This window comes from Cervus canadensis, chromosome 4 (assembly GCF_019320065.1).
Source record: "Cervus canadensis isolate Bull #8, Minnesota chromosome 4, ASM1932006v1, whole genome shotgun sequence".
Taxonomy (NCBI): domain Eukaryota; kingdom Metazoa; phylum Chordata; class Mammalia; order Artiodactyla; family Cervidae; genus Cervus; species Cervus canadensis.
This window is the reverse complement of record NC_057389.1, coordinates 69,705,482-69,733,131: the sequence shown is the minus strand read 5'-3', so window position 1 is coordinate 69,733,131 and position 27,650 is coordinate 69,705,482. Positions and strand designations below refer to the sequence as shown.

The 27,650-nt window shown below is 55.9% G+C and overlaps 1 protein-coding gene across 3 annotated transcripts in view; it reads left to right on the top strand.

Annotated features, from left to right (window-relative positions):
* The first annotated feature begins 6,376 nt into the window (after positions 1–6,376).
* UNC5A (unc-5 netrin receptor A) overlaps positions 6,377–27,650 on the top strand; it is a 64,708-nt gene continuing 43,434 nt past the window's right edge. For 2 of the 3 annotated variants that reach the window (XM_043465820.1, XM_043465819.1), the window contains exon 1: positions 6,377–6,664. In XM_043465820.1, the coding sequence (XP_043321755.1) occupies positions 6,595–6,664 (70 nt within the window). In that variant the 5' untranslated portion in view covers positions 6,377–6,594. Of the gene's footprint in view, positions 6,665–24,250; positions 24,335–27,650 lie in introns of all 3 variants that reach the window. The other variant, XM_043465821.1, reaches the window with a different exon arrangement.

The following is a 27,650-nucleotide window of genomic DNA, read 5'->3' as shown; positions in this document are numbered from 1 at the left end:
CTCCTCCTCAGCTCCCCCTGCCCCTTCCTGATAATTCCCCCACCCCCTGCTTTTCACCCTGGCCCCTCAGCAGGGAACACCTCACCTCCAAACCTGCCTGAGAGCACCCAGTGGGGAACGTTAGAGAAGGGGGCCGTGTAGCCAGGGAAATGTCTGAGTCACAGATGCCATAGAGTTCGTGGAGCTGGAAAGGTTATCTCTGGTTGTGTTTCTGATTGTGTGTGTGTGTGTGGTAGCATATATATCATAGGAGCATGTGTCTCTAATAAAACCATTTGTGAGACTGAACATGCTTTCAATCACTCAACAAACATTTTTGGAGCAGAGTCTGAGTTTAAATCCTTGTCCCATCCCTTACAAGCTGAGTGGCTTTAGGCAAGTACATCCCTTCTCTATGCCTTAGTTTTTGTGTCCACACAGTGGGGGTTATAACACCATCTGTGTCCTAAGGGGCTGTGAGAATCCATAGAGATTAACCAGGTGAGGAGCTTAGCCCTGTGCTGGGCAAACAGTGTCTCAAGAAATGCTAGGCGCTGGCCTTGGTCCTGAAGACTCCATGGTGAGAACACCTCACTTCTTGAGCAGAGGCACAGGAGGGGCCCAGGCACAAAATCCTCAGTAGCATGGGACTGCATGGAGCATGGACACAAAAAGTAATCTGTGCATGAAAGAAGTGGAGATATCTGGTAGTATTTTCACATATGTAAATGCACAGAGATAATATGTGTTTTTTATTGATTGTGCTCAATGTTGATTCAGTATTGATTGATTATATTATTGATTGTGTGCATCTGTGTGAGTAGCGTGTGGAAAGTCCATTTGTGTTAGAAGCAGAGACTGAGTGGATATTGTATGGTGTTTTGTTATATGCTGTGCTGTGCTAAGTCACTCAGTCGTGTCTGACTCGTTGCGACCCCGTGGACTGTAGCCCACCAGGCTCCTCTGCCCATGGGATTCTCCAGGCAAGAATACTCGGGTGGGCTGCCATGCCCTCCTCCAGGGGATCTTCCTGACCCAGGGATCAAACCCAGGTCTCCTGCATTGCAGGAAGATTCTTTACCATCTGAGCCACCAAGGATAACGATGTTATAATGACCTGAAAGAATTAAGACAGAATTCTAAAAGAAAATCTGCTTAGTGAAGAACCAGGAAGATACCTTTGTTAAATTGCACAGTGCTCTGTACCAGTGAGCAGGAAAGTGCAAGGATGAACTGGTTTACTTGAGCAGATATAAACTGAAACACTCTAAAAGGGTATGTTGTGTGTGTGTGTGTGTGTTGGGTTCAGGGAATGGGTGAATGTTGGGATTCTATGTGCAGAAGGGACTGGTCCAGTTACTACTGGGGGTCCTGTGAAGAGATTTGTTTCTAGTTCTCTCTACCCTCTTAACCCCTACACATTCATCTGTCTTATAGCCTAGCTCTCACTACAGCCTATCTGCTATGTCTTCTCCCACAGGCTGCAGTTTCCCCCAGTGGGTAACACTAAGCCATGCAAACACTAGGCACTAATAAATACTTGCCCTATCCTAGGCGAGGCTCTAGAACAGATTTTTATAAAGGATGATTCTGTGTCATTCTTTCAAATAAAACATGATAGAAACCCAAGTGGGCTTTAGCAACAACAACAAAAAAAAAAAACAACAACTGAAAAACAAGTGTGTATCTGGTAGCTTCAGGAGCAGCTGGATCCAGGGGATTTGAATGAAGAGACAGGATTCAGCCCTTCTCTCTTCTCCAGGCTCTGCTCTTCTTTGCCCAAGCTTTAGTCTCTGGCATGTGCTCCTCACAGGATGGAAGCCCTAAGATCACCTCTTTCCTTCTTCAAGTCCAGCAAGAGAAGAAATTCTTTCTCTCCTTAGTCCCAACAAAAGTCCTAGAAACGAGCCTTAGTGGCTTGACTTGGGTCACATGTTCATCCTTGAATGAATCACACGGTTTAGGGAATAGTGGATGCTGTGCATCCTGAAATATGTGCCATCCTCTGGAACTGGGGTGGGGTAGCCCCACATGAATCTCATGCACTGACAGTGGGGAGGCGTGCTCCCTCAAAGAAAAGAGAGGAAGATACTGCTTCCAGAAGATAGAAACTAAATGCTGAGCAGTGGGCAGATATGAATGCTGGAATCATGGCAGGGACCATCAAGAGCCAATCTGGGGCCACCAAGAACAAGTCCTTCCTGCCAAACTAATTTCCTGTTTGATTGGGTTATTGGCCTGGTAGATCAGAGCAAAGCAGGGGGCTAGTGAGTCTTTGACTATGCAGGGTATTTCCATTTATTCTGTGGATGTGGCAGTTATATGTGAGCTAAAGGATGGAGTGATCAGAAATTTCCCAAGTGGATGAAAGAGCTGACTTATTGTCCCACTGCAACTTGTAGATAGCATATAGCGAGCCACTGAGCTGTCCTTGGTCCTGCTCTGAGCCACCTGTTTAGTAACAACTTGATTGACGGCATATACAACTTCCCAGACTCATCTGGGAATGACAGGAAGCTGAAGAAAATAGCAAGCCCCCTGCCCGACATCCTCCATATCCTGAGAGCGTTCCATGCGGGAGAGAGGGATTAGATGTAATACAGTGGAATAGGACTGGGGATGAATTGAAGTTTCTGAATTTAAATTCAGAAAACCAGCAACCCAGGGTAGATGGGTAACACCCTGTTGCTGGCAGCACCCATGGCAAAGACCTAGGGCAGTGTTCCTCAAAGAGAGGTTTTCAGACCACTGGCACCAGTAAGAAAAAAAAGAAAAATAACCGGTAGGGGATGGTGGGAGCTTTGTAAAAGCATGGATTCCTAGACACCTCCCCTGAATCAGAATGGGGACGGAGCAGGGCCTGGAGATTTGCATTTTAATCCCCATCACAGGAGCTTCTGGCACATCTTCAAGTCAGCAATGGCCTCATCATGAACTCTGAGGTCCCTCAGTCTAGTGGGCATTAACTGTACAATGTCCCTGATCAAAGCTGACTGGGACCCTACTCATGCATGCACAAGGCCATGTGGCCAGGAGATATGCCAGCTCACTTCAGGAGATGGCTTCAGAGAAATGCTCCCACTGGAGAACTCCTGCAAGGGGCGAGCGGGCGGGGGGTGGGGGGCAATGTGTTAAGGGTGCCTATAACAGCAGAACTGGAGAGAGAGAATCCAGGGTAGATCCAGACTTGGTGTTCCAAAGTCGAAGAAGTAAGCCTTCTGAAGAAAAGACATGGCAGACATGCTTGACGTGGCCCCAGAAGATGAACCCAATGAGGGACAGATTCCTGCTCCCTTGAGAAGAGACATATCTGTCCAGCAGAGTAGTTGCCCTGTCAGTGGGGTATTGCAAGGGGCTACAGACACTTGCAGGAGGGTCCCCCCAGGGAAGATCTAGCTCCTCCTTCCCTTGGAGACTGATGCTCAAGAGTATATGAAGTTGGAGGTGACAGGTGCCCTCTTATCTGGCCATCAAGCTTTGGGTCTGAGGTGAGCCCTTTCTGGCAGCCCTCCAACCTGGATTCCTACACAGAATTCAGGTGAGACCTCTACTCGCCCATCTACACAAGGGAATTCCTACTCCTTTACCTGACATGGCCCTGAGTACCACTTGGAAGAGGACAGCTAACCTGAGTGACTAAAAGGAACCATGCCTGTGAATATTGGGGGACAGGAAAGCAAACAGGAACGGATGGAGGTGCTATGAGCCTGGATGCTGGAGAAACAGAAGGGAGGCCACCATGGCCAGGGCCCACACAGAGTTGCAGAGTAGCCAAGGGGAGGGTCGTGCTGGGCCTGGAGGCTGTGGCCATCGCCACTGCTGCTGTGCATGTGTTTCAGTAACTGCCTTCCAGGCATGTGGTAGGTATGCACTTTCCCATCCTCTTGAGTGGGGCCATAGTTCTGGCCACTGAATTGTGAGTGGAAGTGACATCCTTTCCAGGCTGAGCCATTGACTGGGGGGAGGGTGTACCTCCAGAGCTCCCGTTTCCTCTCCCTCATGGGAGAGTGGCTGCTTTGTCAGCCCGAGTCCTTGAGTGAAGAAGGTCTGGAGCAGTGGACCCATGAGAATAAATCTCTGTTGACTTAAGCCACAGAGACTTGGGGGCTGTTACTACAACACAACCTAGTCTATCATGACTGCTACATACACCATCTTATTCCAGCTGAAGAGAGGGGGCCAGAGAAATGACCAGAGCAACTAAACGGAATAGAGAAAGAGACCCTTTCTTTTCCTGTACCCCAGACTTCATTCCCAAGTTCTCATCCCAGAGCAAAAACTGCAGGATGAAATTTAAGGAGCATGGACATTGAAATCAAACCTTGCACAGAGTCATCTCAGCTAACCTCTCAATCACTGAATAAGATTGGCCCTGGACATAGGGTTCTTTCTTCCCCCAAGCCTCAATGACCTCATCTATAAAATAGGGATAATAATGTTTATTTCATAGGATTTCTGGTGAGGATCAAACCAAATGTAATAGAAATAGCAGAGTCTAGCACACGCCATTAGGACATCATCTTATACCCTAGCCCCAATCCCAGTCTTTCATCCTCAACTACTTCCCTCCAGTACCCAAATCCTAGTCCCTAATCTTCTTCCCACAATGGAGGCTGAAAAGGAAGATTCTGCTATTGTTTCACCTCTCTCACCCATTTCTTTCCTGAAAGTGGGATGAGGTATAGTGTCAGAGGGAGCAGCCTGGGCACACTGCTCCCCCACAACTCACATACACACAGTCCTGTTGGGTAGATCAGGGCCCCCTGACACAGTCTACGCACAAGCAAACTCCAAAGCAGAGTTCAAAACCCAGAGCTGGTGGACATTTGTGGACATTTGCATCTGGGCTCACATGAAAGTAATTTTTTTGTTGCTGTTTTTAGTTTAAAATTTTAAATAAAAACAACTTCATATACAATGGCTTCTACTGAAACTTTGGCAGATGTGGCCCCATTGGGCCCCACCCTGTCAGCCTGGCACCTGGAAAAGAACCAGCTGCGCCTGGAGATGGGACCTTGTGCCCAGTCCCCAGCGCTGCCCTGGCCTCCTTGGCCCTGAAGCCCAGCACCTATAGATACCTAACTGGACACTGTCTGGTGTTTTTCACAGGAGAGTTAAGAGGAAAGCAAAACATTTCTCACAACCCTTCTCTCTCAAAAGTGGGAAACAAAAGACAGACCGAGAGAGGGCCTCGTGTTTCAAGAAATATAGGAGAGCTCGTATCTCTTTGTGGAAGCGAAGACCATTCTTCTGTCGCCCAGCGTGTAGCATCAATTTATTATATATCATCGACTGGCCTTTTAGAATGCCCATCCACTATAGGCATTTTAGTTTGTGACCCTGCCCTTACCCTCCTCTTTCTCCTCCCGACACAGAGTAGGATTTCTTTTTCTAACCACTCTCCTTGTGCACATAGCGCGCATCTGTCATTTCCTTTCTCCTTCAAGGCAACCCTCTGTTTATTTAAACCCGATTAGGGAATGGGGGTGGGGAACAGGAGGCTCCAGCAGCGGTCGTTGCTGGAGGCTCCGGGAGACACCGTGACTTGCCCAAGGTCACAGAGCTAGAAGACGGAGGCCCCTAGACTCTACCCCAGATCTCTCTAGCTCCCAAAACCCAGCTGGTTCCTTCACGCCCACGTCTCCGGCGAGGTGTGCGCTCCGGGCGCAAACACTGCGCGTCTTGTTGATTGCGCTGCGTCCTAGCGTTGTTTTCTTTAGGGAAACGGTGTCCTGGGGTTACAGAAACCGAGGATCACTCTGAGGCCCACCTGGTTCCGTGGCTGGGACTGCGGGTGGCCCCTAGTCTGTCCTACCCGCGTACCTCTGCGCGCGGGCCAGGGCCCGAGAGCTTCCCGCAGTCCCCTATCCGAGCCGCGGGCTGGGTGGCGTACAGCAACACGCTGAACGCCTCGGAGCGCGGCCGGGAGGTGCGGAGTAGGGTGGGGTGGGGGTAGAGGGCTGCGTGGAACCGCCGCCGGACACCGCTGTCCCTGGCCGCTGTCTGCAGCCTGACGCCGCGCCGGGATCGCTGCAGCCTTGGGCCCCTCCCGGGCCACCTGTGCGCTGGCTGGCGGGCCCGGGAGAACCCGGATCCGGAGAATCGATCCACTCCGGGTTTCAGACTTTTGGCCGGTCCCTGGAGATCGCGCAGGGAGGTGGGAGGCCTCCCGCCCACCACCCCAGCCCCTCCCTGGGGGAGCCTCGGGCAACGCCGAGAGGGATCCCCAGAGCTGGGGGTGGCCCGTTCGCGCGGCGCGGGGCTGCTGGGCCCCTCCTTCCTCCCCCCGCCCCGCCCTGACGCCGCCCAGCTCCGTCGCTCCAGTCCGGGTTTTGCGGCGCCCGCCGGCCCGCTCCCCGGCTGCGGGCTCCGCGCGGCGGCTGGCTCTGTGCGCGGCGCGGCTGGCGCTGCGCTCCGCCCCGGCTGCATTGCTGCGCTCCCGGTGCCCAGGGGAGGCACGCGCCGCTTGCGCCCCGCAGCCGGCCGCCCGGAGGCAGCGCAGTCCGCTGGCATGGGCCCTGGGGGTGACCGGGGCCGGGGCTCTGGGCTGAGGCGCTGAAAGGCGCCCTGCTGTCCGCGGGGCCCCGCGCCCGGGCCGCCCGCCTGCCCGCGGCCATGGCCGTCCGGTCCGGCCTGTGGCCAGCGCTCCTGGGCATAGTCCTCGCCGCCTGGCTCCGCGGTTCGGGTGAGTCACGCGCGCGCTGTGGGGAGGCTTGCGGGGAACCGTGCTCGCTAATGCTCGCGGCTCTAGGGGTCCCTGACCCGCGCTGCCGGACCGGGTTGGGAGCCCCCCGAGGCCAAACTTTGCGAGGCGGGACGCGGGGGCCGCCTGTCGCCGCTGCGTAGCTTCCCCGCGCGCTTCCCCGGAAGCCTGGGTTCTGCCAAGTCCAGGAGCAGCTGTCAGCGCGTGGGGCTGGCGAGTGTAGACGCCCCACGCCTCCAGGCGGGGGAAGTTTGCTGGTTGCCCGGCCCCAGCAAAGGGTTGGGGGTTTAGATCAACGCCCCAGGGAATCTGACTTGGCCGGTTAGCAGGTGAGAGGGTTTTGACCACATCCCAAGTGCCCAGGAAATTGAGGACGGGGTTTAAGACACGGTTTCCCGGCAGCATCTGCCCCAAACAGCTACTCACAATTCCCAGCTTGGCACCTGGCCGCTGCCCACGTCCGGAACACAGTGTCCTCCTCTGTCCCCGCCACACACTCTCGCACACGCGCACACTCAGGCGTGGAGGCGCATACACCAGCCCCCGAGCCCTTGCAGTCCCGCACAGTCTAAGCACCAGGGTCCGGGGCCCCGGGCTGTGGCTCCTGGCCTTCCTGGTGCATAGGGACCAGAGTTGTGTGAGTGGAAGCTCTACCGCTCTCCCCACTCCGTTTCTCTCCACAACCCTTCTCCCTCCCCTCGTGTCCCTTTGCCCACCCTCACCTGCCCCATAACTCAGCCCTCAGCCCACTCCTGGGGGTGGGAGGAGTTCCCCTGCATCCTTTGTCTGCTCTCCCAGAGCTTCCTTCCACCTAGGCTGAGTTGTTGGGGCCTCCTGATGGCTGCCCGCCCCCCTGCACTTAGCAGAGATGAGCATCTATGTGGACAGGAGGGGGTCATTTGTGTGATCAGGGGGGCATGGAGCTTGCCCTAGCAATTCTTGATTCTTGCAGCCCTGAGACCCTGGGGGCTGCCGCTGAGCCTGGCCAGGCCATTGTTAATCCCAGGGGTGTCAGAAGGCAGCACTGGGGTTCCTGAGAAAGGAAGCCAGACTGGAGAGGAATGAGTGAAAGCTCAGAAACCAGCCTGATGATTGAGGCCGATGTCCGTTTCCTTCAAGGGTCTCTGCGTAGTGCATCCTGCATCCACTGGCTAGCCGCCCTCCCCACCCTGCCCCCCTCCCTCACCCCATCCACCTTCCATCACCCCAGCATCCACCCACCGAATCCTCACTTTAACAAACCCCTCTGCCCCCTGACCTCCCCTCCTTATCTGGGAGGTTGCACTGCCACTGGCTGTGTGTTCCTGTTGCACACACGTGCGTGTTAGGAGTATGTGTGCATCGCTCAGGGGGCGTGGGTTGAACCACTGACCATGGTGAGCTGGGGGGTGTTCATGCTCCGCGCACAGGGGAGGTGTTGCTAGATACTCGGTAGGGGCCCAGGGCTTGTTTACTGAGTCAGATGCATGCGGGAAGGTTGTGTGGTCATATCTGCATGTCGCCCACGTGAGCACGTGTGAGGGCTCTGGGTTGGCATGTGTGCCCTGGCGATGACGGGGGCTGGCGATGTGTGCAGCCCAGGTATGCGTGTGGCCAGATGAGCGTGCGTGGTGGCAGGCCCGCTGCACGTGTGTGACGGTTGTGAGCAGTGGCACAGGTGAGCATGTGTAGACGAGAGGGTGATGGGTACTGGTGAGTCCGGGTGACGCAGCCCCGGGGGGTGCTGCGTGGATCCCTCAGGAGGACATAGAGTCCAGGAACGCATCCCAGGGCCGTGGGGCACCTGTTGGGGCCTCGTGCAAGGTTGCCCAGGGCGCTGGCAGGTGGGCATCAGTGCCGCAGGGCTGCCCTGGAGCAGAGCCTGCCTCCGGCATCAACCCTCAGGCCTGCGTGAGGGGCTGCTGAAGGGCATGGGGTCCTTCTTGTCATCTGGGGCCCCTTTACTGCTGGCCCCCGCAGGTTCCAGGCACATGTGCCCAGCAGGCTGGCCCTGCGCTGACCCTGGCTCCTCCCGCATCGCCCATTCAGCTCCTTGGCAACAGCAGCCAGTGAAAAATGGGTCTGAGGGAGGGACAGCCAGTCAGGCTGCAGGGGGCGCCAGGGGCCAGCAGGACTGGAGCCTCCTGCTCCCCAGGCCAGGTGTCCACCCTCTGTCTAAAGCCTGTCCCTTGGCACACTCACCCAGGGGGCCCTCTCTGTGCCCCCACACGCAGAGACCACCTGTCTCACAGGCTTTTCCCATTCATATCCACTCACTCAGCTGGCACCTGCCTCCCCGCCCCTGTGGGCTGCACACACCTGCCGGCCTCCTGGTCTCAGATCTCTGCACTCCTGAGTGGAGGGGCCCACGGGGAACTGGACCTCCTGAAAGGGGGGACTGGGGGGCATCCCTGAGCCGTGGTCGCTTCCTCAGCCCCTTTCCCACCTATAGGGTTGATCCGGACCCACTTTCCACCCCCCATCAGCTGGAGTCGTTGGTTGCTGGGAGGGGGTCTTCATTCTTCAGGGCTAAGAGATACCCTGCTCTCAGTCACCGTGCCTTGGGAGGGGCGTCTGCTCTTTGGTGGCCCCCCAGGCACCCACAGGAGAGGGCTGGTCCTCTGGCCCTCCTGCTTCTCCTGCCCTGTGCTGGGAGGAACTTCCTTTAGGAGCCTGGGGACTGGCCCTGATGCAGGTTCCAGACCCTCTACCTAGAGGCACTGATGGACCTGGTTCCTAGGAGCAGCCAACTTTGGCCTCAGCCAGGGGCCAGGGGACTTCCCAGGTGGCGCTAGTGGTAAAGAACTCACCTGTCAGTGCAGGAGATATAAGAGACACAGGTTTGATTCCTGCATGGGGAGATCCCCTGGAGAAGGGCATGGCAACCCGCTCCAGTATTCTTGCCTGGAGAATCCCCATGGACAGAGGAGCCTGGTGGGCTACAGTCCATGGGATCACAAAGAGTTGGACATGGCTGAAGTGACAGCAAGCACGCACAGGGGCCAGGACTCCCCTGTCCTTAACAACCCTTTCTCTTGCCTTGTGCTGCTCTGGGCCCCAGACCTGCAGACTGAAGCCATGAAGTCTCAGAGGCAGAAACTGCCCTGAGCCAGGGATGACGAACTTCTCCAGGGGAAGGCCCTAGTGCTGGGCTTGGCTGCCTCCTGAGAACAAGTGTACACACACACACACACACACGCACATGCATGCATGCACACACATGCACACATGCACGCACACACACCCCATGCACACACATACACACATTATTTCATGCACATGCCCAGACCTGCTCTTTCCAGGCCAGCCTTCTCCTGCAGTCCGTCCTCCCGGGCCCCCTCCCCCTTTCCCCCAGCCTGGGGCGGGAAACCTTCGAGTCTCTCTTGGCTCTAACCTTCTCCTTCACGCTTCATGTCTAATCCGTCACCCGGTCCTCCAGCTCAGCCCTCCTTGTGACTTTGCTCGTGTCCCTCTCCTCCTTTGTCCTCCCCACCCCAGCCCTTTCCCCCTCACCTTTCTCACCTGGGCCGGTGCCATGGCCACCCCTCACTCCTTCCCTCCTCTGCATCCTCCACCTAGACTGATGCCGCTGGTGCCCAGGCTGGAATGCACGAGAACGCCTTCTGTGGCACCCCAGTGGCAGCAGGTAAAGTCTGAACCCCGAGCCCAGGAGCCCTTAGGGAACGCCTGCAGCACACACATCCCTGGGCGGACATGTTGGCAGGTTAGGTGTCCTCCCTGACTGTGACCGCTGGCGGGCTGGCCATCCGCGCTCCCAGACAAGCTCTGGCTTCCACCCACTGTACTTCCCCTACCTTGCAAAACGTGGTGCCCCCTCCCCCAGCCAGCCAGCCCCGATCCCCATCCTATACCCCAACATCCTCAAACTCCGGTCAGGACCAGGCCAAGCCCTCGCTGCTGCTACTAGTCCCCACTGTGCTCATCTCAGCCCCCAGCTCCAATCCAGCCCCCTCCAAGAGGCCTCCCTCACTCCTCGTAAGACCCGTGTCGGGGCCACGGCCCACTGGTAAGCTCCAAGTGGGCTCCAGGACAGAGGTACTGATTCTTCAGCCCTGGAGTGGCCTGGAGCAGCTTCCAGAGGCATCTGGGGTGGGGGTGGGGGGGGAGGGCACCTCCTCACTCATGCCAGGGCTTCCCACAAGTATTGCCATTGTCGATGGCACCATGACCCTGTTCTCAGCCCCCAACATGCTCCGAGTCATGGCCAGTCAAATGCTTATTTCTCTCTTTATTTCCTCTGCTTGAGTTTGAGTTCTCTGGCTAGGCAGGGGGGCGGCGGGGTGGGAGCTGTGGCTGGGGAGTGGGGAAAAGTTTGCTCTGTCCCCTCGCAGCTCTCTTTGTCCCGCCCCCCCGCCCCAGTCCCTGTGCCTAAACACAGACTGCCTTGGAGCCAGCACCAGCTAGCTGATGCCCCCACACAGATGGCAAACCAGCTCACCGGAGGCTGTGTGTTGTGGGTCCCTCACACAGGTGCACCCATGTCTGTAGAACAGGAACCTTGCCCACCCCAGCCCTCCCAGGCATAGATGTTCCCAGGTGGGTGTCTTCTCATGCAAATAATGTAATTCTGGGCCCCGGACCTGCAGACTCCAGCCCCTGGAAGGTGGGGTTGAGGGGCACCCCCCTCTGGTGGTGCCACCCATCCTGACCCTGACCATCTGTCCGAGTGGCCTCTTCCTCAGGCCCCAGCCTGATGCTCAGGTCTGGTGTTGACACCAAGACTGGAGGCTCTGTGAGCACCAAGCAGGGCTCCCAGTTCCCAGACCCAGCAGAGCCCAGCCCCAGGCCCCAACCCTCCTCACCACCCAGATGGGCGCCCAGCTTCCTGCAGTCAATTCTGCTGACCCAGCTCTCCACTCCCCTGTCTGCTCCCGTGAGAGTGGCACTGAAGGGTCCTCCTATGGCTCAGATGGTAAAGAGTCTGCCTGCAATGTGGGAGACCCGAGTTCCATCCCTGGGTCGGGAAGATCCCCTGGAGAAGGAAATGGCAACCCACTCAGTATTCTTGCCTGGAAAAATCCCATGGATGGAGGAGCCTGACATGCTACAGTCCATAGGTTCGCAAAGAGTGGCACACAGCTGAACGACTTTATTTTACTTCCTTTCCTGCCTCTGGGGAGCCCGTAAGGTGGAGTGAAAAGGGCAGGGCTTTGGAGGCAGACAAGGCAGGCAAGTTTCAGTCTAAGCCACCTGACCTTAGATGAGAACATTTTGCTCCCCAGCCTGTTCCCACCTTTGGAGAATGGGGTCACCTCTGCTCCCTGGGGTTAGAATAACGAATTGATGGGCAACACTGAGGGCCCAGGTGGACCCCAACATGGAGCAGCTACCCGTGTGCCTCCTTCCTCCATTTGCCCTGCCTTTTGAAGGGAAGTGAGTTAGGACAGGGTGGGGTCTTAAGCTGTGTCAGGCCCAACCTCGTATATAAGAGAGAAGACCATGTCTGTATAAGCTGTTTCGCCTCCTGCTGCCCCTGGGAGAAATCATTGCTTCTAGTTGGAAGAAGCCTCCTACCCACCCCGCCTCATCTATGCTCACACCACCCCTCACAGGGCGCCTGGTTCAGACACTTGATTCAAACACCAGTCCCCCAGTGTGCAAAGAACTTTGGAGGTTCTGTGAAGATGATGATTTGGGCCCAGTTTGTCCTGGATCTGTGGTGACCAACAGAACATGGCAGCAAAGCAGGGGTGGGCATCCTAGATGCAATTCAGTTCTGGTTCAGACTCTGCCATTGGTGCTGTGTGACCTTGAACAAACCACTTAACCTCTCTGGGCTGTCTTCCTCTGTGTGCTAACGGGCTGGGCGGGATCACTACTGGGGGCTATGCCCAGACAGGCTGCCTAGTGAGCCTGAGATAGACTGTGCCCTCAGCAGCAGGTTCCCCCAGGAACTGTTCACACCTGCCCAGCACCTGCCAAAGCCACCACCCACGCTGGCAGCAGCTGCCTGTGTTGCCTTGGAGCCAGGCGGCTGCTGCAGCAGGGCCGAAGGTGACTGACACAGAGGTGGGAGCTGGGAGTTCCAGCACCCTGGCAAGGAAGCCAGGTCCTGTTTAGCTGGTTGAACACCCCCCAGTGGCAAAAACAGGCCTTCGCAGGATGCCCAGAAGGTCAGCATGCCAGTGCCTGAGGCCTACCCACTTCCCGGGGACTGATAGAAGATGCCGCAGACAGCCTTTGGCCCCCTAGGAGCTAGAACCCCAGGCATGTGTAGGAGGTGGTAGGGTGGTTGAGTTGGCAGGCTCTGGGGTCTGGGTTTGGACCAGGACTCCAACGAGGGTGAGGCAAGGGAGGGGCCTAGGGTGCAAGATTTAAGTCGTGCAAGTGCAGGGTCTGCCCCTGGGAGCAAAAGCTTCCTTACATCTGTGCTCTCGACACCCTCTGCCTCACCCTAGTCCTGGCCATGGATGTAGCTCCTCCCTGTATTCCTTCATTTCATGTCTCTAAAATATCATGTGTGCATGCGTGCTAAGTTGCTTCAGTCGTGTCCAACTCTGTGTGACCTCGAGGACTGTAGCCTGCCAGGCTCCTCTGTCCATTAGTTTCTCCAGGCTGAGTGGTCTGCCATTTCCTCCTCCGGGGGATCTTCCCGACCCAGGGATAGAACCCGCATCTCTTATGTCTCCTGCATTGGCAGGAGGGTCCTTCACCACTAGCGCCACCTAGGAATCAGCCAAAATATTATAAAAGGACCTAATTCACAGGGTCCTTGTGTGGGTTAGGCAGACTGATGCATGTCCAAACTGGCATACAGAAGGTGCTCAATAAATGTGAGCAATCGAGGTGACGGATATGACAAAGGGCACTGTTCCTTCCTCTCCTCTCCCACAGAGAGTGGGGGAGTCCTCCCTCTTTGTGGGAGAGGGTGCAGCTAGGGGTCCAGGAAAGAGGGCAGAGGCCTGAGGATGGGGGCTGGCCTGGTGTCTTTTCTCTGCCCCCTTTGAGGGATGACAGGGGTAGGGCGGTGATCAGAAGTCCCCTGCCCCTCCCTGTCTCCAGAGGGAGAGTGGTCATTGGCTGGGCCATCCCAGCCCTGTTTGAGATGGAGGAGACAGGGAGATTCATGGCCATCAGGAGAGGCCTAAGTCGCAGCTACTCCCCAGAGTAGGCCACAAAGGGCATATCTGAGGTCCCACTTAGAGGGGGGAGGGGACTCAACTCCCTGCCTGTCCACAGTGAGAGCACCAGGGCCCCATGTTCTGATGGATGAGTCCCCCAGATTCAGGCGCCTCCCCACGCCAGGATGTCAGAGCCGTGTCCCTCTGGAAGGCTCGGGGTCACCTTGAGCTCCAGGCGAATGCGTGGCTGAGGTTTGGGGAGGGGCAGTCAGTCTAGACTGATCCTTGGAGAGGGAGCGCTGACCCCTGTAACCCACCCCTACCGTAGACCTCCCCAGCCAGGGTGGCAGGTGCGGGTCCCCGTGCCCCACCCCAGCAGGTCTAGCCCAGCGCCTGCAGGGAGATACACCCCGATTTAGACCCTACCCCTTCCTTACTGGAGCACAGACCAGATGGAGTTGAGGGGCTGTTGGTTTTTCCCATATCCACATCTTTCCAGCCCCTCTCTCCCCCTCCCCCACCAAAATAAAAAAGGGGGATGACGGGCACTAGCAGGTAGGAATGATTCCTTATCGTCCCAGCGTGACCGGAGCCTTCTCCTCTTCCCAAACAACCCCCACCACGTTGTCCCGGATAGCTTGGCGGGCGGGGGTCCGGGGCTAGCGGCAAGCCTCCCGCTGGGCGGGCGAGCTGCTGGGCACGTGAGCGGCCTGGGGCGGCAGGTGCCCGAGCCAATAGGAACGCGAGCCCAGGGATTAGCAATTAGCCGCGGCGCCCGCCCGCCCGGGCCCTGGGGAGGGGCGCGCCCCGGGGCCATCCTGGGAGAAGGGGCACCGAGCGTCCAGCTCCGCGGCCTGGACCCCGGCCCCCGCCCCCCGTCCCCGCCCGGCGCGGGGTAATGAGTGCGCGGTAAACTCGGCGGCCGCGCGGGGAAGGGGCGGGATCCCTCCGCCCGCCAGCCCGCCCGCGGCCGCCCGCCGGATTAGCGGCTCTTTGTTCGGGGCCTGTTAACAAGTTCCTGGCTGAGCGCTCGGCTGCCGCCCGGGGAGCAGGCGTCCAGCCTCCGGGCAAGGCGGCCTCTGCGGCTCCTTGGTTCCCGCGCTCGCCCGGCTGTAGCTCTCACCCCCGCCGCCTACCCCTGGGTCCCCAGAGAAGTGGCCGGGCGGTGGGCCCCTCTGGCGGTCTGGTGGGGGTAGCGCTTCCAGAGCCGCCCCCCCCCCCCCCGCCCCGGCTGACCTCGCTGCGGAGAGGAGGAGAGTGCTGGAGCACCTCCCGTAGGCGTGCGCCGCTGAGGTCCGGCTCCTTTTCCAGACGAGGGAGGGTACGGCTTCCCGAGGTCCCGCGTTGCCATCCTAGGCAGGCCTGGGGTTTCAGGATGGGGTTTGGATGTCTCCTCTTCTGCTAAGAGGATTTGAAGACTGGGGCGGGAATAGGAGGAGGCTTCGGTGCCTGAAACTGTCACATCTGTGGTCATAGTTACCTTGGTGATGGTAGGAAACGTGTCCAGTGCTGGACTCTACCGGCATCATGTGATCAGAACCGCAGGACCACCCAGGAGGTAGGTGAGGTTAGTCCCATTTGTTAGATGAGAACATTGAGCCTCAGAGAAATGGCAGAGCTGCGACTTTGTTATTGCTCGGCCTCACCTCCCCCACCCGCACCAGCAGGGACCGGAACAGAGTCCCTTATGTCCGTTTACTGTCAGGGCCTTGTCTGGGGTCCCATGGACTTAAAAGCCCACTGGAGAGTCACGGGACCTTGCTTCTCTGCATGATCTTGGGCTAATCCGAAGTCCGTGTGTGTGCTAAGTCTCTTCAGTCGTGTCTGACGTTTTGTGATCCTATAAACTGTAGCCAGCCAGGCTCCTCTGTCCATGATATTCTCTAGGCCAAGAAAACTGAAGTGGATAGCCATGCCCTCCTTCAGGGGATCTTCCCAGCCCAAGGATCGAACCTGCGTCTCTTAGGTCTCCTGCATTGGCAGGCAGGTTCTTTACCACTTGCTCCACCTGGGAAGCCCCCGGTCTCCCAGAGCCCATTTCCCCCCTACACCCTGCCTCTTCATACCACCCTGCCACCAGGGTACAGGCTCTTTCTAAACCTGGGCTGGGATGTCCAGGCCACAGGATTTTAATTATAAAAATCCTTGGGGGTCAGCTTTCCGACTTAGCCAGGGCCACACATACAGGATGACTGGGACTGTTCAAAACAACTTTCTTACATGAGATGGAATCTTGTGGGAACCTCCCCCAGATAGTTCTTGACTTCTCCTTCTGGGGCCACAGTGGCTGGATTCTCCCTTTTCAGTTACTTAATACAAGGCCCCGTCTGCCCTTTCCCAGGTCAGGCACCTCCTGGCCACACAGCTGTTCCTCATGTAGCAGGTTCCAAGTCCCCTTCTCTATCCCCGACGTCTTTGTTAGCTTCTCTGGATATCAGTCCCAGGAGGGCATTCCACTGTGACATAATACTCTGGCATGGACTGTCATAGGATACTAAGTGTGTCTGTTGCAAATATTGAAAAACCCAGCCCAAATGGCTTAAGCAAAGAAAGAGAGTGGGAAGGATTTTTTGCCATGTGTAACTGAAAGGCCAGGGGTAGCTCTGGCTTCAGGCGTGGTTGGATCCAGGGAAAACATGTGACCAGGATTCACCCCTCATCTCTGAGCTGGCAGGGAAGGGAAGTGTTGCTGCCACTCTCCAAAAACCTTTCCTCTCACAGTCCCAAGGTAGCTGCCAGGAATTACCAGAGCTACATCCTTGCAGGCCCAATCCAGGAAAAAAAAATAGAGACTCTCTCTTCCCTTAGCCATCCAACAAATGTCCTGGTCTCTCCTCATTGTTCCAGCTCAAACGCTGTCAGAATGAGCCAGTTCCCCACAGCCAGTGGTTATGGTCGTGCAGGTTAGCTTGGGCCCAAGCCACCTATGTCACTGTCCTCTTAGCAAGGCTGTTTGCCACCACTCACAGCTTCTTGTCCAGGGAGAAGGGATGGGCACAGGGTCCTCAGATTTAACCAGTATGCTGTCAGTGCATTTTATCCAAGTATCTAATAAAAATCCTGACCAGCTCAAAGGGCACAGCCTGAGGCTCAAAGGTAAAGACCCAAGTGTGGACCAACATTAGTCATTTAATCGGCTGTGTTAGAAAACAATGCTGGCCATTCCAAAGATTTTGTGTTCCCTTTAATGTGTTATCACCCAGTTTGTGCATCTACATTTGCAGATCTTGAGATATTTTATCAGGTACCTGGCTGAAGTCCAGGCACACTGTCTCCAGTCCGGGCCTAACCTATCAGGGCAGTAACTCTGTGATAAGGGAAGCTGGCCTGGTGTGACAGGTCTTTGGGGGTCCCAGCTTGTCCCCCAGGGTCCCTGCTAGCCTTGGGCATCTGAAGCTGGCTCAGATGCGCTCCCGGAATCATGCCTGGGGTCTGCATCAGGTTCACCGGGATGTGGCCGTTGCAGTGGACAATTGTTGGGTTTGTATCTGTCCAACTTCCATTCCTAGCCCCACCGGGACCCTCTGACCTCTCCTCTGATACAGGCATGGTCAGTGTTCAGCAGGGCCCTTCATCTTGAAAGCAGGGCCCAAGTAAGGCAGGTTGGTAAATTCCCTATCCTGGTTCCTTTCCTGCTTCAGAGCCTGCTTTTTAAGCCTCTTTCCCCTTCTCTCAGCAACCTACTTTCTCACTAGAACTTCCCCCTTTTTGCTTAAATCTGTGAGAATCGACTTCTGTTGCTTGCACTCAAAGAACATAACTGACGCATCCACTGAATAAAACTTTTTTGTTTCTTGAACCACAGTCGGCTCATCTCCTGCCCCATGACTGCTTCAGGCCTGTGCCTGGACCTGGGGTGTGGTTTATTAGGACCTAGAGACCTGAGCTCATTCACAGCAACCACTCAGCCTGTCCTGATCTCGCCTCTTGCCTTCGGTGCTTTCTTACTAGTGTTTATCCTACCTCTCCACGTCAGTGTCCTCAGGTGTAAAATGGTAGAGTGGAGAGGCCGGCCTTCCAGCACCTCCCAACCAGTCAGAAGGCCCGCCCTTTCTTGGGCCTCCTCCTCCAAGCCCCTCCTGCCCCAGGTTGCTTTGGCGTTTCCCACAAGCCTCTGCTGGGCCTGAGCTTAGGCTTCCCAGCTTGGTTCTCCATTCCGTGCCTCCCATCAGTGGCACTGTTTTTGGTTGGTGGCCAACTTTCCATGTTGGGCATGTTTGGTTAGAATATACTGCCCTGACACTTTCTGAGAGTGCTTTCCTTCAGATCTTTTGGGATCACACAGCCAGAGGCCCATCTTTGAGACCCACTCAATCTTCTCAAGACCCCCTTGCTTTTAAGACTCCTGGCTCCACTGAGGGGGCTTGTCTTTGAGGTGAGTTGCCTGAAGCCTGGCACGCATAGGCTAGGATGCCCTTCAGAGGGTGGTCAGCCTCCCCTCCCCAGCAGTGATATGCTGGTGAATGTTTAACAGTTGGCTCTCCGGGAAAGTGCGGGACAGAGCTGCCAATTTCTATGGTGTAAATACTCCCACGATGGCCTATTTCAAGCTACCGATGTGATGTTGACCAGCTTGCAAAATTCCAGAAATTTTAACAACAGGCTCTCCTAAGCCAGGATGAGCTGGCTTCGGCACACTGCTTTCCCTGGTCACCCCAGCCCTCTGAAGAAGTGGTCACAAAAAGGGAGTGACAATGGCTCCTTAGGCCTCTCCCCGCTGGACCCATTGACCTCCTCATCTCCTTAGTGGACTGTGGGATGGGGTGTCAGGCACTCGACGGTTAAGAGTCAGGGCTCTGAAACAGAATCCTAAGTTGGGTGACCTTAGATAGGTGATTTCAGCTCTCTGTGCCTTGATTTTCTCATCTAGAAAATCTGGATAATGAAAGGCTTCTACTTGGTAAGGTTGTGAGGATGAAATGAGTTATTATGTTTGGAACACTTAGCCCAATGCCAGACCCAGGCTGGATGCTCTATAAATGGGAGCTGCTGCAGATGCTGCGTGGACATCGACGGGGATGCTCACTCTTGGCCTCCCTCTGTGACACCCCCTTAAGTGGGGGGGGAGCAGGTTCTTGGTTGACAACAGTGGCAGGGAGCATCAGGGCAGGACCCTGCAGATCTAGAGTCTTGGGAAGGTGCTCCTTCGGGGGTGATGGGCATTCATGAGGGCGCCTGAGAAGGAAGGTTGATGTAGTGAGAGATGCCTCATCCAGAGGACTTCACCAAGTGCGACTCCTGAACAGCCTGGAAGCCAAGGTGGGTTCCCATGACATGCAGAGCAGAGAGGTGGTGGGGGCCACAGCAACATTCAAGAGCCCAGACAGGCCAGGCAAGGACAGCCCATCTGCTGACCTACAGACTAGATTGTGGCTTCAGAGCTGGCCCTGGCCACATCACTTCCTCTGTTCCCAACTGTGGGTGTCCCAAGGCCGGAGGAGGAGAGGGACTCTGCCTGAGACCTTAGCGTGTGGTAGCGCTGGCCAGACAGTGAAGGGAGGGGAGGGAGCACACAGGCATTCCCTGGCGACAGCGTGTGTACAGGGGAGCCAGGAGGCACAGCCTGGCTGAAGCAGACGGTGCCTGTGGGGGACCAGTGAGCGACAGGGCTGGCTACATCGTTGAGCTGGGGAGTGACAGGCAGTGAGCAGTGTTTAAGGAAGATTAATCTGGCAGCACATGGAGGATGGATGAGAGCAGAGAGAGGCTGGAGGCAAGGAGACCAGCCAGGAGGCTGCACCGGTCATCCAGGCAAGAAATGACGAGGCCTCCCTTCTCAGGGATCAGGCAGTGGGGATGGAGTCAGAGAGATGGATGTGGGAGACATTTGAAGGGAGGAGCCACTGCATGTTGCATGTAGGGGGTGAGGGATGGGAATGAGGCAAACATGATTCAGAGCTTTCAAGCCTGGGAAAATGATGTCAGAAACAGAACAGGGACGGGGAGCCTCAGCACGGGAGAAGCTGCAAGCAGGCTTTACAGAGCTGTGAGCTTCACCCTGCCAGGCCCTGCCTTGAGCATGGACATCAGTCAGGGACTTTGGCCACAAATAACAGAAACTGGTTCTAGTCAAGTGAAGCAAAGAAAGTATAACCGGGGTGGTCAGGGCTGGCAGATCCAAGGGGTAACCGAGGGAGAGACAAAATCATGTCTTGGAGAGAAGTCCTCAAAAGGTCAGGGCGATGATGGGGCAGTCCTGTGTAATTCAAGGCACTGTAGGCAGGAGGGGGAAGTGGATTTGCTTTGTTCTGTATAGCCTTAGAGCGTAGGGTCAAGACCAGCAGGTCAGACATGAGAGACTGAGAAAGACCTTCCTAACAAGCAGTGACACCTGTGGCCTTGGCAGGCAGGGAGCTCCCCATTGGTGGGGCTATTGAAACAGACTCTGTTGGGACCTGTCAGGGAGACTGTGGAGTGGTAGCAGGCGGCCTTGGTGAGGTCCCAAAGTAAAGGGGAAAGGGTGGACTTTGGAACTGACTTGGCCTCCACCCTCAGCCCCACTCTTACTGGTTGGCCTTGAGAAGCGCCTTACCGTTGGGAACTGGGTTATCTGGAGGGATGACCTCACCTCATGGAACTTTGTCATTTCTTTGGTGCCCATTATTTTGACTACTCGGCACACGTCACCGGCATAGCAGTCTTCTCTAGGTGACCTCCTCTCCAACACCTTGGAGAGGTCCTGCTGGATCTGTCAATCAGGGGGCCCCACCCTCCTCCTAGAAAACACCTGACCAGGCTGGCAAATCCTAGTGGAGATCTTAGGCACGGTGATTGGTCCATAGTGGCCGTGGGACCTGGGCTAAGCCAATCAGGATCCTTCCCATGGTTTTTCCCACCTGGCAGTGGAGGACCCCTCCTTTCTTCCTCTGGGATTGGAAGCTGTGAAGATGCAGGCAGAGATGTTGGGCCACTGGCAGCCATTTCCCCCTTGTATGGAGGGAGCCTGGCTGCAGAGGGGAGTAAGGCCAACACACAGAGACAGGCAGGAGAGGGAGCTGTCTGGTGGCCCCAGAGACTCAGGAGCCCGCAGCTCTCCCCTCAGTCCTGTGAGCTGCCCCCCAGCCTTCCCAGCGCTTGAGCCAAGAGCTTCCTGCTTTAGGCCTGTGCCAGCTTGGTTGGATTTCAATGCCCTGTACCTGAAGGGACCCAAGCACCAGGTCTCAGGAGGAAGATATGACAATGGGGACCAAGTACCCACCCAGAGGTGGCTGGGTGGCAGTGTGCAGGGCGTGGCAACCTCACATGGCAGACAGGACTTTCTAGACGATAGTAAGTTCATATACAACTCCAGATTTGGGGGTTCCCTTGAAAAGTTGGATCTGGGCGCTGAGAGCCCATTTTCCTGGGGGGGCAGGGGCTGGGACCTGGCTACCTCCTTGACCGGTGTCTTTTGCACCGTCTTTTGACCTCTGTCTTTTGCACCCCTGCCCCCAGCCACCCTGAGGCTGCATTCTTACCCCAACACAACACCAAGAAGTTATGTGGAAGCCTTCCTCCCCTCCCTTCCGGCTCTAGAGCCTGCGTTTGGGGCCTTAGATTTCAGTTCAGTGGAGGTGGCAGCAGCTAGTCAGATGGAAGAGTCTAAAAGCTTATGGGAAACCTGGGATGGGCGCTTTGAGGGGCATGGAGGGCAGGAAGTGGAGATGCAAGGCCCGTTCAGAAGGAGCTGGTCACCGTGAGCTTGAGTTCTGTTGTAAGGGGTGACTGGGGAATGGCTGCAGCTGAGATGGAAATAGAGGATTGGGAGAGTGACTCTGAGGGAGCCAGAAGGAGGCCACAGAGAGAGCCCAGGGGTCCGGGGAGGAGTTTTGAGGACAGGGTGGCAGCTGCGAGGAGGGCTGCAGGGAAGGCCCCTGCAGACGAGGCCTGGAAGGCGTGTGTGCGCATGCTCATGAGCGAGTGGCACCAGAAATTGGTGCCTGAGTTCCTGTGCCCAGAAGCATGAACCAGTCTTAGAGAAAGGGATGAGACCAGTGGGCAGGGAGTAACAGCCACTTGGAATCTGAAGAGCTTCAAGAGAAGGACATTAGAAGCCAGAAAGGGATCCTCGAGGGCTTCGGAGCAGGAGCCTGGTTACAGAGAGCAGAGGCTGGATGGTTGAGGTTGCTCAACGCTTGCAAAGTTCTTGCACACAGCTCTCTGCAGGCAGCCTCAGAGGGGAAGTAACTGCCTGAGTCACACGAGGCCCCCTCAGGCCAGGTCCCAGCCCCACGCCCTCTGAGCACAGATCTGTGCCGGGGGTTGGGCAGAAGGCCCAGGGCCCCAGGGAGCTTTTGAGGGAAGCCAAGAGGATGGACTGGGGGACAGGGCTGAGTGAAGATGCGAACACATCAGTCATTAAGTAATCATTGATGAGGACCTACTGCGGACCTACGGATACTCACTGAGCAAGGCCAGTGCCATCATCACTCTCATAAAAAGTAGACAGACTCAGATCATGAGGAATGCTTTCCAGGATTTGGAAGGCAGGCAGGGAGGGCCATGTGACCTGTGACCCTGGGTGAGCTAGCTGCAGGCATGTTGTCTGGCATATTAGCCTGGATGGTCAGGCCTCTCCAAGGAGGTGATCTGTGAGCTGAGACCCTAATGACAAGAAAGAGCCAGCCATGTGGGCAGTGCCCCCAAGGCTGGGAAGAGCATGATTTGTGGAGGTGCACTGTGATCCGGGCACAGGGAAGTGTGAGCTGGGTGGAGAGGAAGTGTGACTTGTCTCTGTGCTCATTTATGCCATGTGCCCCCTCAGCTTCCTGAAAGGTGCAGTCAGAGGAGCTGAGTGATTAAAGTCCCTCTGAAGGCAAATCAAGAGAGCCCAGGCCTGGGCTGGGTGCACAGCACCCTGGACTGGGAGTCAGGAGACCTGAGTCCCAGGCTGCTCTTAGTTCAGAGGGGCCCACCCTCTGCCTCATTTGGGAAATACGGAGGATGACCTGGGCCTGAGCTGCATTGGTGCTGGACCGAAGGCCTTAGAATGGAGAGCAGGAGCTGGGTGACGGTGGGGAGGAGGGAGGATGTGGGGAGAAAGTAGGACAGGCCCCTTCAGCACCACCTTGCTGTCTCAAGGCCTGCAGTTTAGTACGTTCACAATTTAGTACGTTCACAATGTTATGCCACCGTCACTTGTATCTAATTCCAAAACATTTTTATCAGCCCCAGGGGAGACTCCATTAGCTGTCACTCCCCCATTCCCCCCTCTCCCCAGCCCCTAGCGAACCCCAGCTTGCTTTCTGTCACTACAGATTTGTCTATTCTGTGTATTTCATGAGAATGGAATCATACGATGTGTATCTTTTGCTATCTGGCTTCTCTGACTTAGCATGATTTTGAGGTTCATGCAGGTTGTAGCATGTAGCAGTGCTTCATTTCTTTTTATGACTAATTAATGTTCCATTGTATGGATAGATGGCATTTCGTTTATCCTTTATCATCGGCTGATGGACATTTGGGTTGTTTCTAGTGTTGGGGCTATTATGAATAATGCTGCTCTGAACATTTGTGTGTGAGTATTTGTTTAAACACCCGTTTTTAGTTCTCTTGGGTATATACCCAGGAGTGGAATTTGCTGGGTCATATGGTAATTCTAGGTCTAATTTCTTGAGGAATCACCAGACTGTTTTCCTCAGCAACTGCACCATTTTGTGTTTCTACCAGCAGTGCATCAGGGTTCCAGTTTTCCACATACTTATGCTTATTTTTGAAATCATTAAATTCTTGCAAAAATTGTTTTTCTCCTCTCCTGGTGCCCAGCTTTGCCAGTAGCCTGAATTCATGTTTATGTTCATGAGGCTGCCGCCAGGCCAGCCAACCCTGCCTGGTGTGGGTTACAAGGCCCAGGACTGGCATCAAAGGGCAAGTCAGGGGGGTGGGGACAACTGGGGGGCACTCGGCCCTGCAGTGGGTCAGGCGGGCTGTCAGGGAAGGGCCAGGCCTCTCGCTGCCCTCCTGTGCCCGATCTCCCCCCACCCCTGCCTTCTTCCTCCACACACGCCCCCGTGGGGAGCTGCCCTTGCCGCCCCGTGCTCCGTTTTGTGTGTGTGTCTCGTCATGGGGATAAATGTAGCTACAAACAATGCGGCGGGCTGGGTGCTAATTTGTCAGACGCAGTGCATGGCTGTGATTCCGAATACATTAACATTTTCACATGAAATCATTTCAATTTTTAGTGATTAAGAAGTATTTGTTTTAAAGCATTAGGGTGTTGACTGCAGGCCTAGGGGGCTGTTGGTGGGGGGAGGCTGGGGGAGCCCCCAGGTGTGACGTCATTCATAGGTACAAGCAGAGATCACACCAGTCACTGTCCCACACCCACCCGTACCCACCTTGGGTTTCCTGGGCATGAGGCTGGAGGTGGTAAGGAGGGGGCAAGTCTCAGGACCAGGAGGTGGAAACCAGGCCCCTTAACCTCAAGTAGCAGCCTGTCACCGACTTAGCTTTTTGCGGCACTTGGGCGCATTGGAAGACCCTCTTTACTGACGTGTGTTCTTCTTTTCTACGTCCACCCTTATGTTAGGACATAAGATTCTCCAGGGGCTGTGGCCCACCCACTGCTCACTGTGTGCCCTGAGCCTGGAGTAATGCTGGCACTAAGTAGAAGGTCAGTATGTGTCAGATGGATAGACAGACAGGCAGGAGAGAGGACAGATGGGTGGACGAATGAAGGGGTGGGTAAATGCATGGGTGGATGGATGGAGGGATGAGAAAGGGGAGGATAGATGATAGTTCAGGGGGCACAGAAGACCCCTCACTGTACTGTGCATCCTGCTATCCTTGAGTCAAGCTCTCTATGGGACTTCAGGACACCAGCCCTCTCAGGCAAGTCACCTCTGCTGGGCCAGGCTTCCTGGCACCTGGGAGGTACAGGGTCATCAGCACTAGGGCCGGTACCCACAAGCCTCTGACCCCCAACTCCCTCATCATGCCCACTCTTGAGAGCCTGTCCGTGGCCCCTCTCCAAGTGAATGGGAGCCACTGAGGGTTCCCTAGGGCTGTGGACAGACCAGCTCCTCCAGGGACCCAGCTTCTGCCCGTCTTCTTGACTAGGGATGCTCTCCTTCCCTCCCAGAGCCTTCCAGGCAGGGTGGCCCTCTCCAGAGCAGCTCCCGGGGCAGCTGAGGTCTGGGCGTGAACCAGGGACATGTTCACTGGCATGTGTGTGTGACAGGACCTGCTCAGAGCCTGGCCAAGTGGAAATCAGGCTCCTGCAGGCTTCACTCCGGGGGGGCCACACAGGGGACCCTTCGTCCCCCTTGTGCACCTCCCGAACTTCTGTGGCCCTGCACCCCACCCCCATACCCCCAGATCATCAGACCCCTCCCCCACCCACCCCAGTGAAAGGAAAATAACTGGAAGCTTTTATCGTTCAGCAGAAGCAACATCAGAAAACAATTATTGTTTTAATTACCTGCTGTCGCCGTACAAGACAGGGAGGTTGTAAAATGCGATAAAATCTTTCATGTTAATGGACTGCCAGCCTGGGCCAGGGTGCGATTTATGGGACTGCAGCTGGCAACTCCAGTCAGCTGGTATGGAGTCCCCCCGGGCCCCTTCTCCCCATCCCTGGGGCCGGGTCTCCAATGCCAGGGTGTTGTCCATCACCTTCTACTGAGACACAGCAGGGGTCCTTGCATCAAAGCCCAGGAGTGCTCAAGAGTGTCCTGGGGGCTGCGTCCCCTGGAGGGTGAACCTAGGGTCAGCCCCTCTTTCCACTTCCGGGAAGCCATGCCAGTGATGGGCCAGGGCTGGCACATGGGCCTGTCCCCCTAAAATATCCTCCAGCCACGTGAGATCAGTGCCTTGGGTACCATCTTGGACTCCGGTGCTGCCCAGAGCCAGCCCTCCCCACAGCCCTGCAATCTTGCACCTTCTCCTCCTCCAACCCCCAAGACCCCCCAGAGTCTGACTGCCGCCTCCTGGAAGAGGTCTTCCCCTATCCTGCCCTCACCTGGCCCAGCCCCACTGCTGTGCCTGCATCTTCCCAAAGCGTGCTGTGGCACAGCGCTGCTCAGAAACCAGCCTGTTTTGTGCTAAACATCTTTACACATTGTCTCATCGAAGCTTCACAACAGACCTCTGAGGAGGTGCTGTCGTGATGCTCCCCATTCTACAGCCATGGAAACCGAGGCATGGACAAGTCAAGTGTTTGGCTGGCAGTCTGATTTCAGAGGGCTGGTCTGAAAACTGTGTGGAGTAGCAGTTGTGGAATGCTTGGAACAGCGCCAGGAATAGAGTTCAGGCTCCAAACGTTTTAGCTCTAATAATAATTCTTGTTGTAACATTGCGGTTCTACCTGGAGCAAGTCACTTGACTGCTTTCGTTACACCTCACTTTCTCATCTGTACAATGGGGACAGCAATCGCCTATCCTATATGATGCTATCGTGAGAGGGTCAAATAAGCCACGCGTGCGGCTCAGGGCAGAGTGTGTGACGAGAGCTTGGACCTGTTAGCTGCTGTCCCTCCTGTTGCCATGGTGATAGTGGCAGAAGTTGAGGCTATGAAGAGGAGTTGAGTCCACATTATGCGAGGCCCCCCATGGCACACTAAGGAGTCTCCTCCAGCCATCCCAGAGATAGTGGGGAAGCTGCTGGAGACTTTAAATCCAGGAAACTACATGATCAGGCTTTAGAAGGCTCATGGTGGCCCAGTGGCAGATCAGTGGGTGAGGGAGCAAAGCCCAGTACCAAGATAGTCCAGATGAGGGCTGACGAGGCCTGCACCCCAGACTTGGCAGAGAGTTCCAGTCACAATGAAGGTGGATGGGCAGGGCTTGTCACTGCCTGGACAGAGGAGGGGTGAGAGGAGCATCAGGGGTCTGCACGAGGCTGGCCTCTGCGGAGACTCATGCTTCTTTAGATCTTCTCTTCTCTGCCTGGTGCCAAGCACGGGATGGCACAAGGGGTGACCACTTCTGCCTGGAGGACATGGTAGTTGGTTAAGGCCCAGGGAGCAGCAGGGACAGCTGAGTAGGAAGCAGCCCAACTTGAGAGAGTTTTCAGGTTATTCCCACGGACTTGAGTGGGGCTTACTCTGGGCAGCCTCAGGAGCCTGACTTTGTCTCCAGATAGGTTCAGGTGCAGGCTGAGTGCAAATCTGCCCTGGGTGAATTTGCTCATTGATTCATTCACTCACCCACTCATTTGTTCATTTCTCAACTCATGTCTTCAATGAATGATTGTTGAGCATCACCTCCACTGGGGGGTGGGGGCAGGTCTCATCCAGACCCCGGGGATGCCGGGAAGTAGGGCGGAGCCGTACCCACACCCTCCCAGAGCCGATGTTCTGGTGGAGGAGATGGGCCACGAGCCAGTGAACAAATGAAGAAATGAAATAATTGCACGTTGTTGGATGTGCGGAGGAGAACAAAGAAGGAGCTGAGATAATGGGTCCTCCCCACTCCCTCCTTCTCTCAGGCCCTGTCCTGACTGCCTATGAGAAGTGACCCACAGCTCCCCAGCCCTGCTGAGATGCATGGCTGGCATTAGCAGGCCGTCCTGCCCAATATGTCTCCCTGTCTTCCCTGGATTACTTCCCCCATTTTGGCCATCTCTTCAGAACTCTAATATATTCCCCAGAGCCCAGGAGGGGCCATTCATTTAAAGATCTTTCTACGGAGCCTTCTCCTCAGAGGACCCAGAGGGGAAGAAAAATGCCAGGAGAGGACGAAAAAGAGAGCAAGAGGGATCTAACTTCAGAACTCCCAAGCAGCAGCACAGAGGCAGAGGGGAGCAGGGCTCTGCCCACTTAGAGACATATCTATCCCAGCATGTGAGTGCCTCCCACCCTCTTGCCCTCTGCCTACACCCCTGCAGGAGTCTGAGCTCCCCCACCCTCCCCTCTGCAGGAGAAGGTCTCCCCAGGTGCTGGGAGATGGTTCCCTAATTACAATTCAGTTTGCCAGTGTCCCTCCCAGTT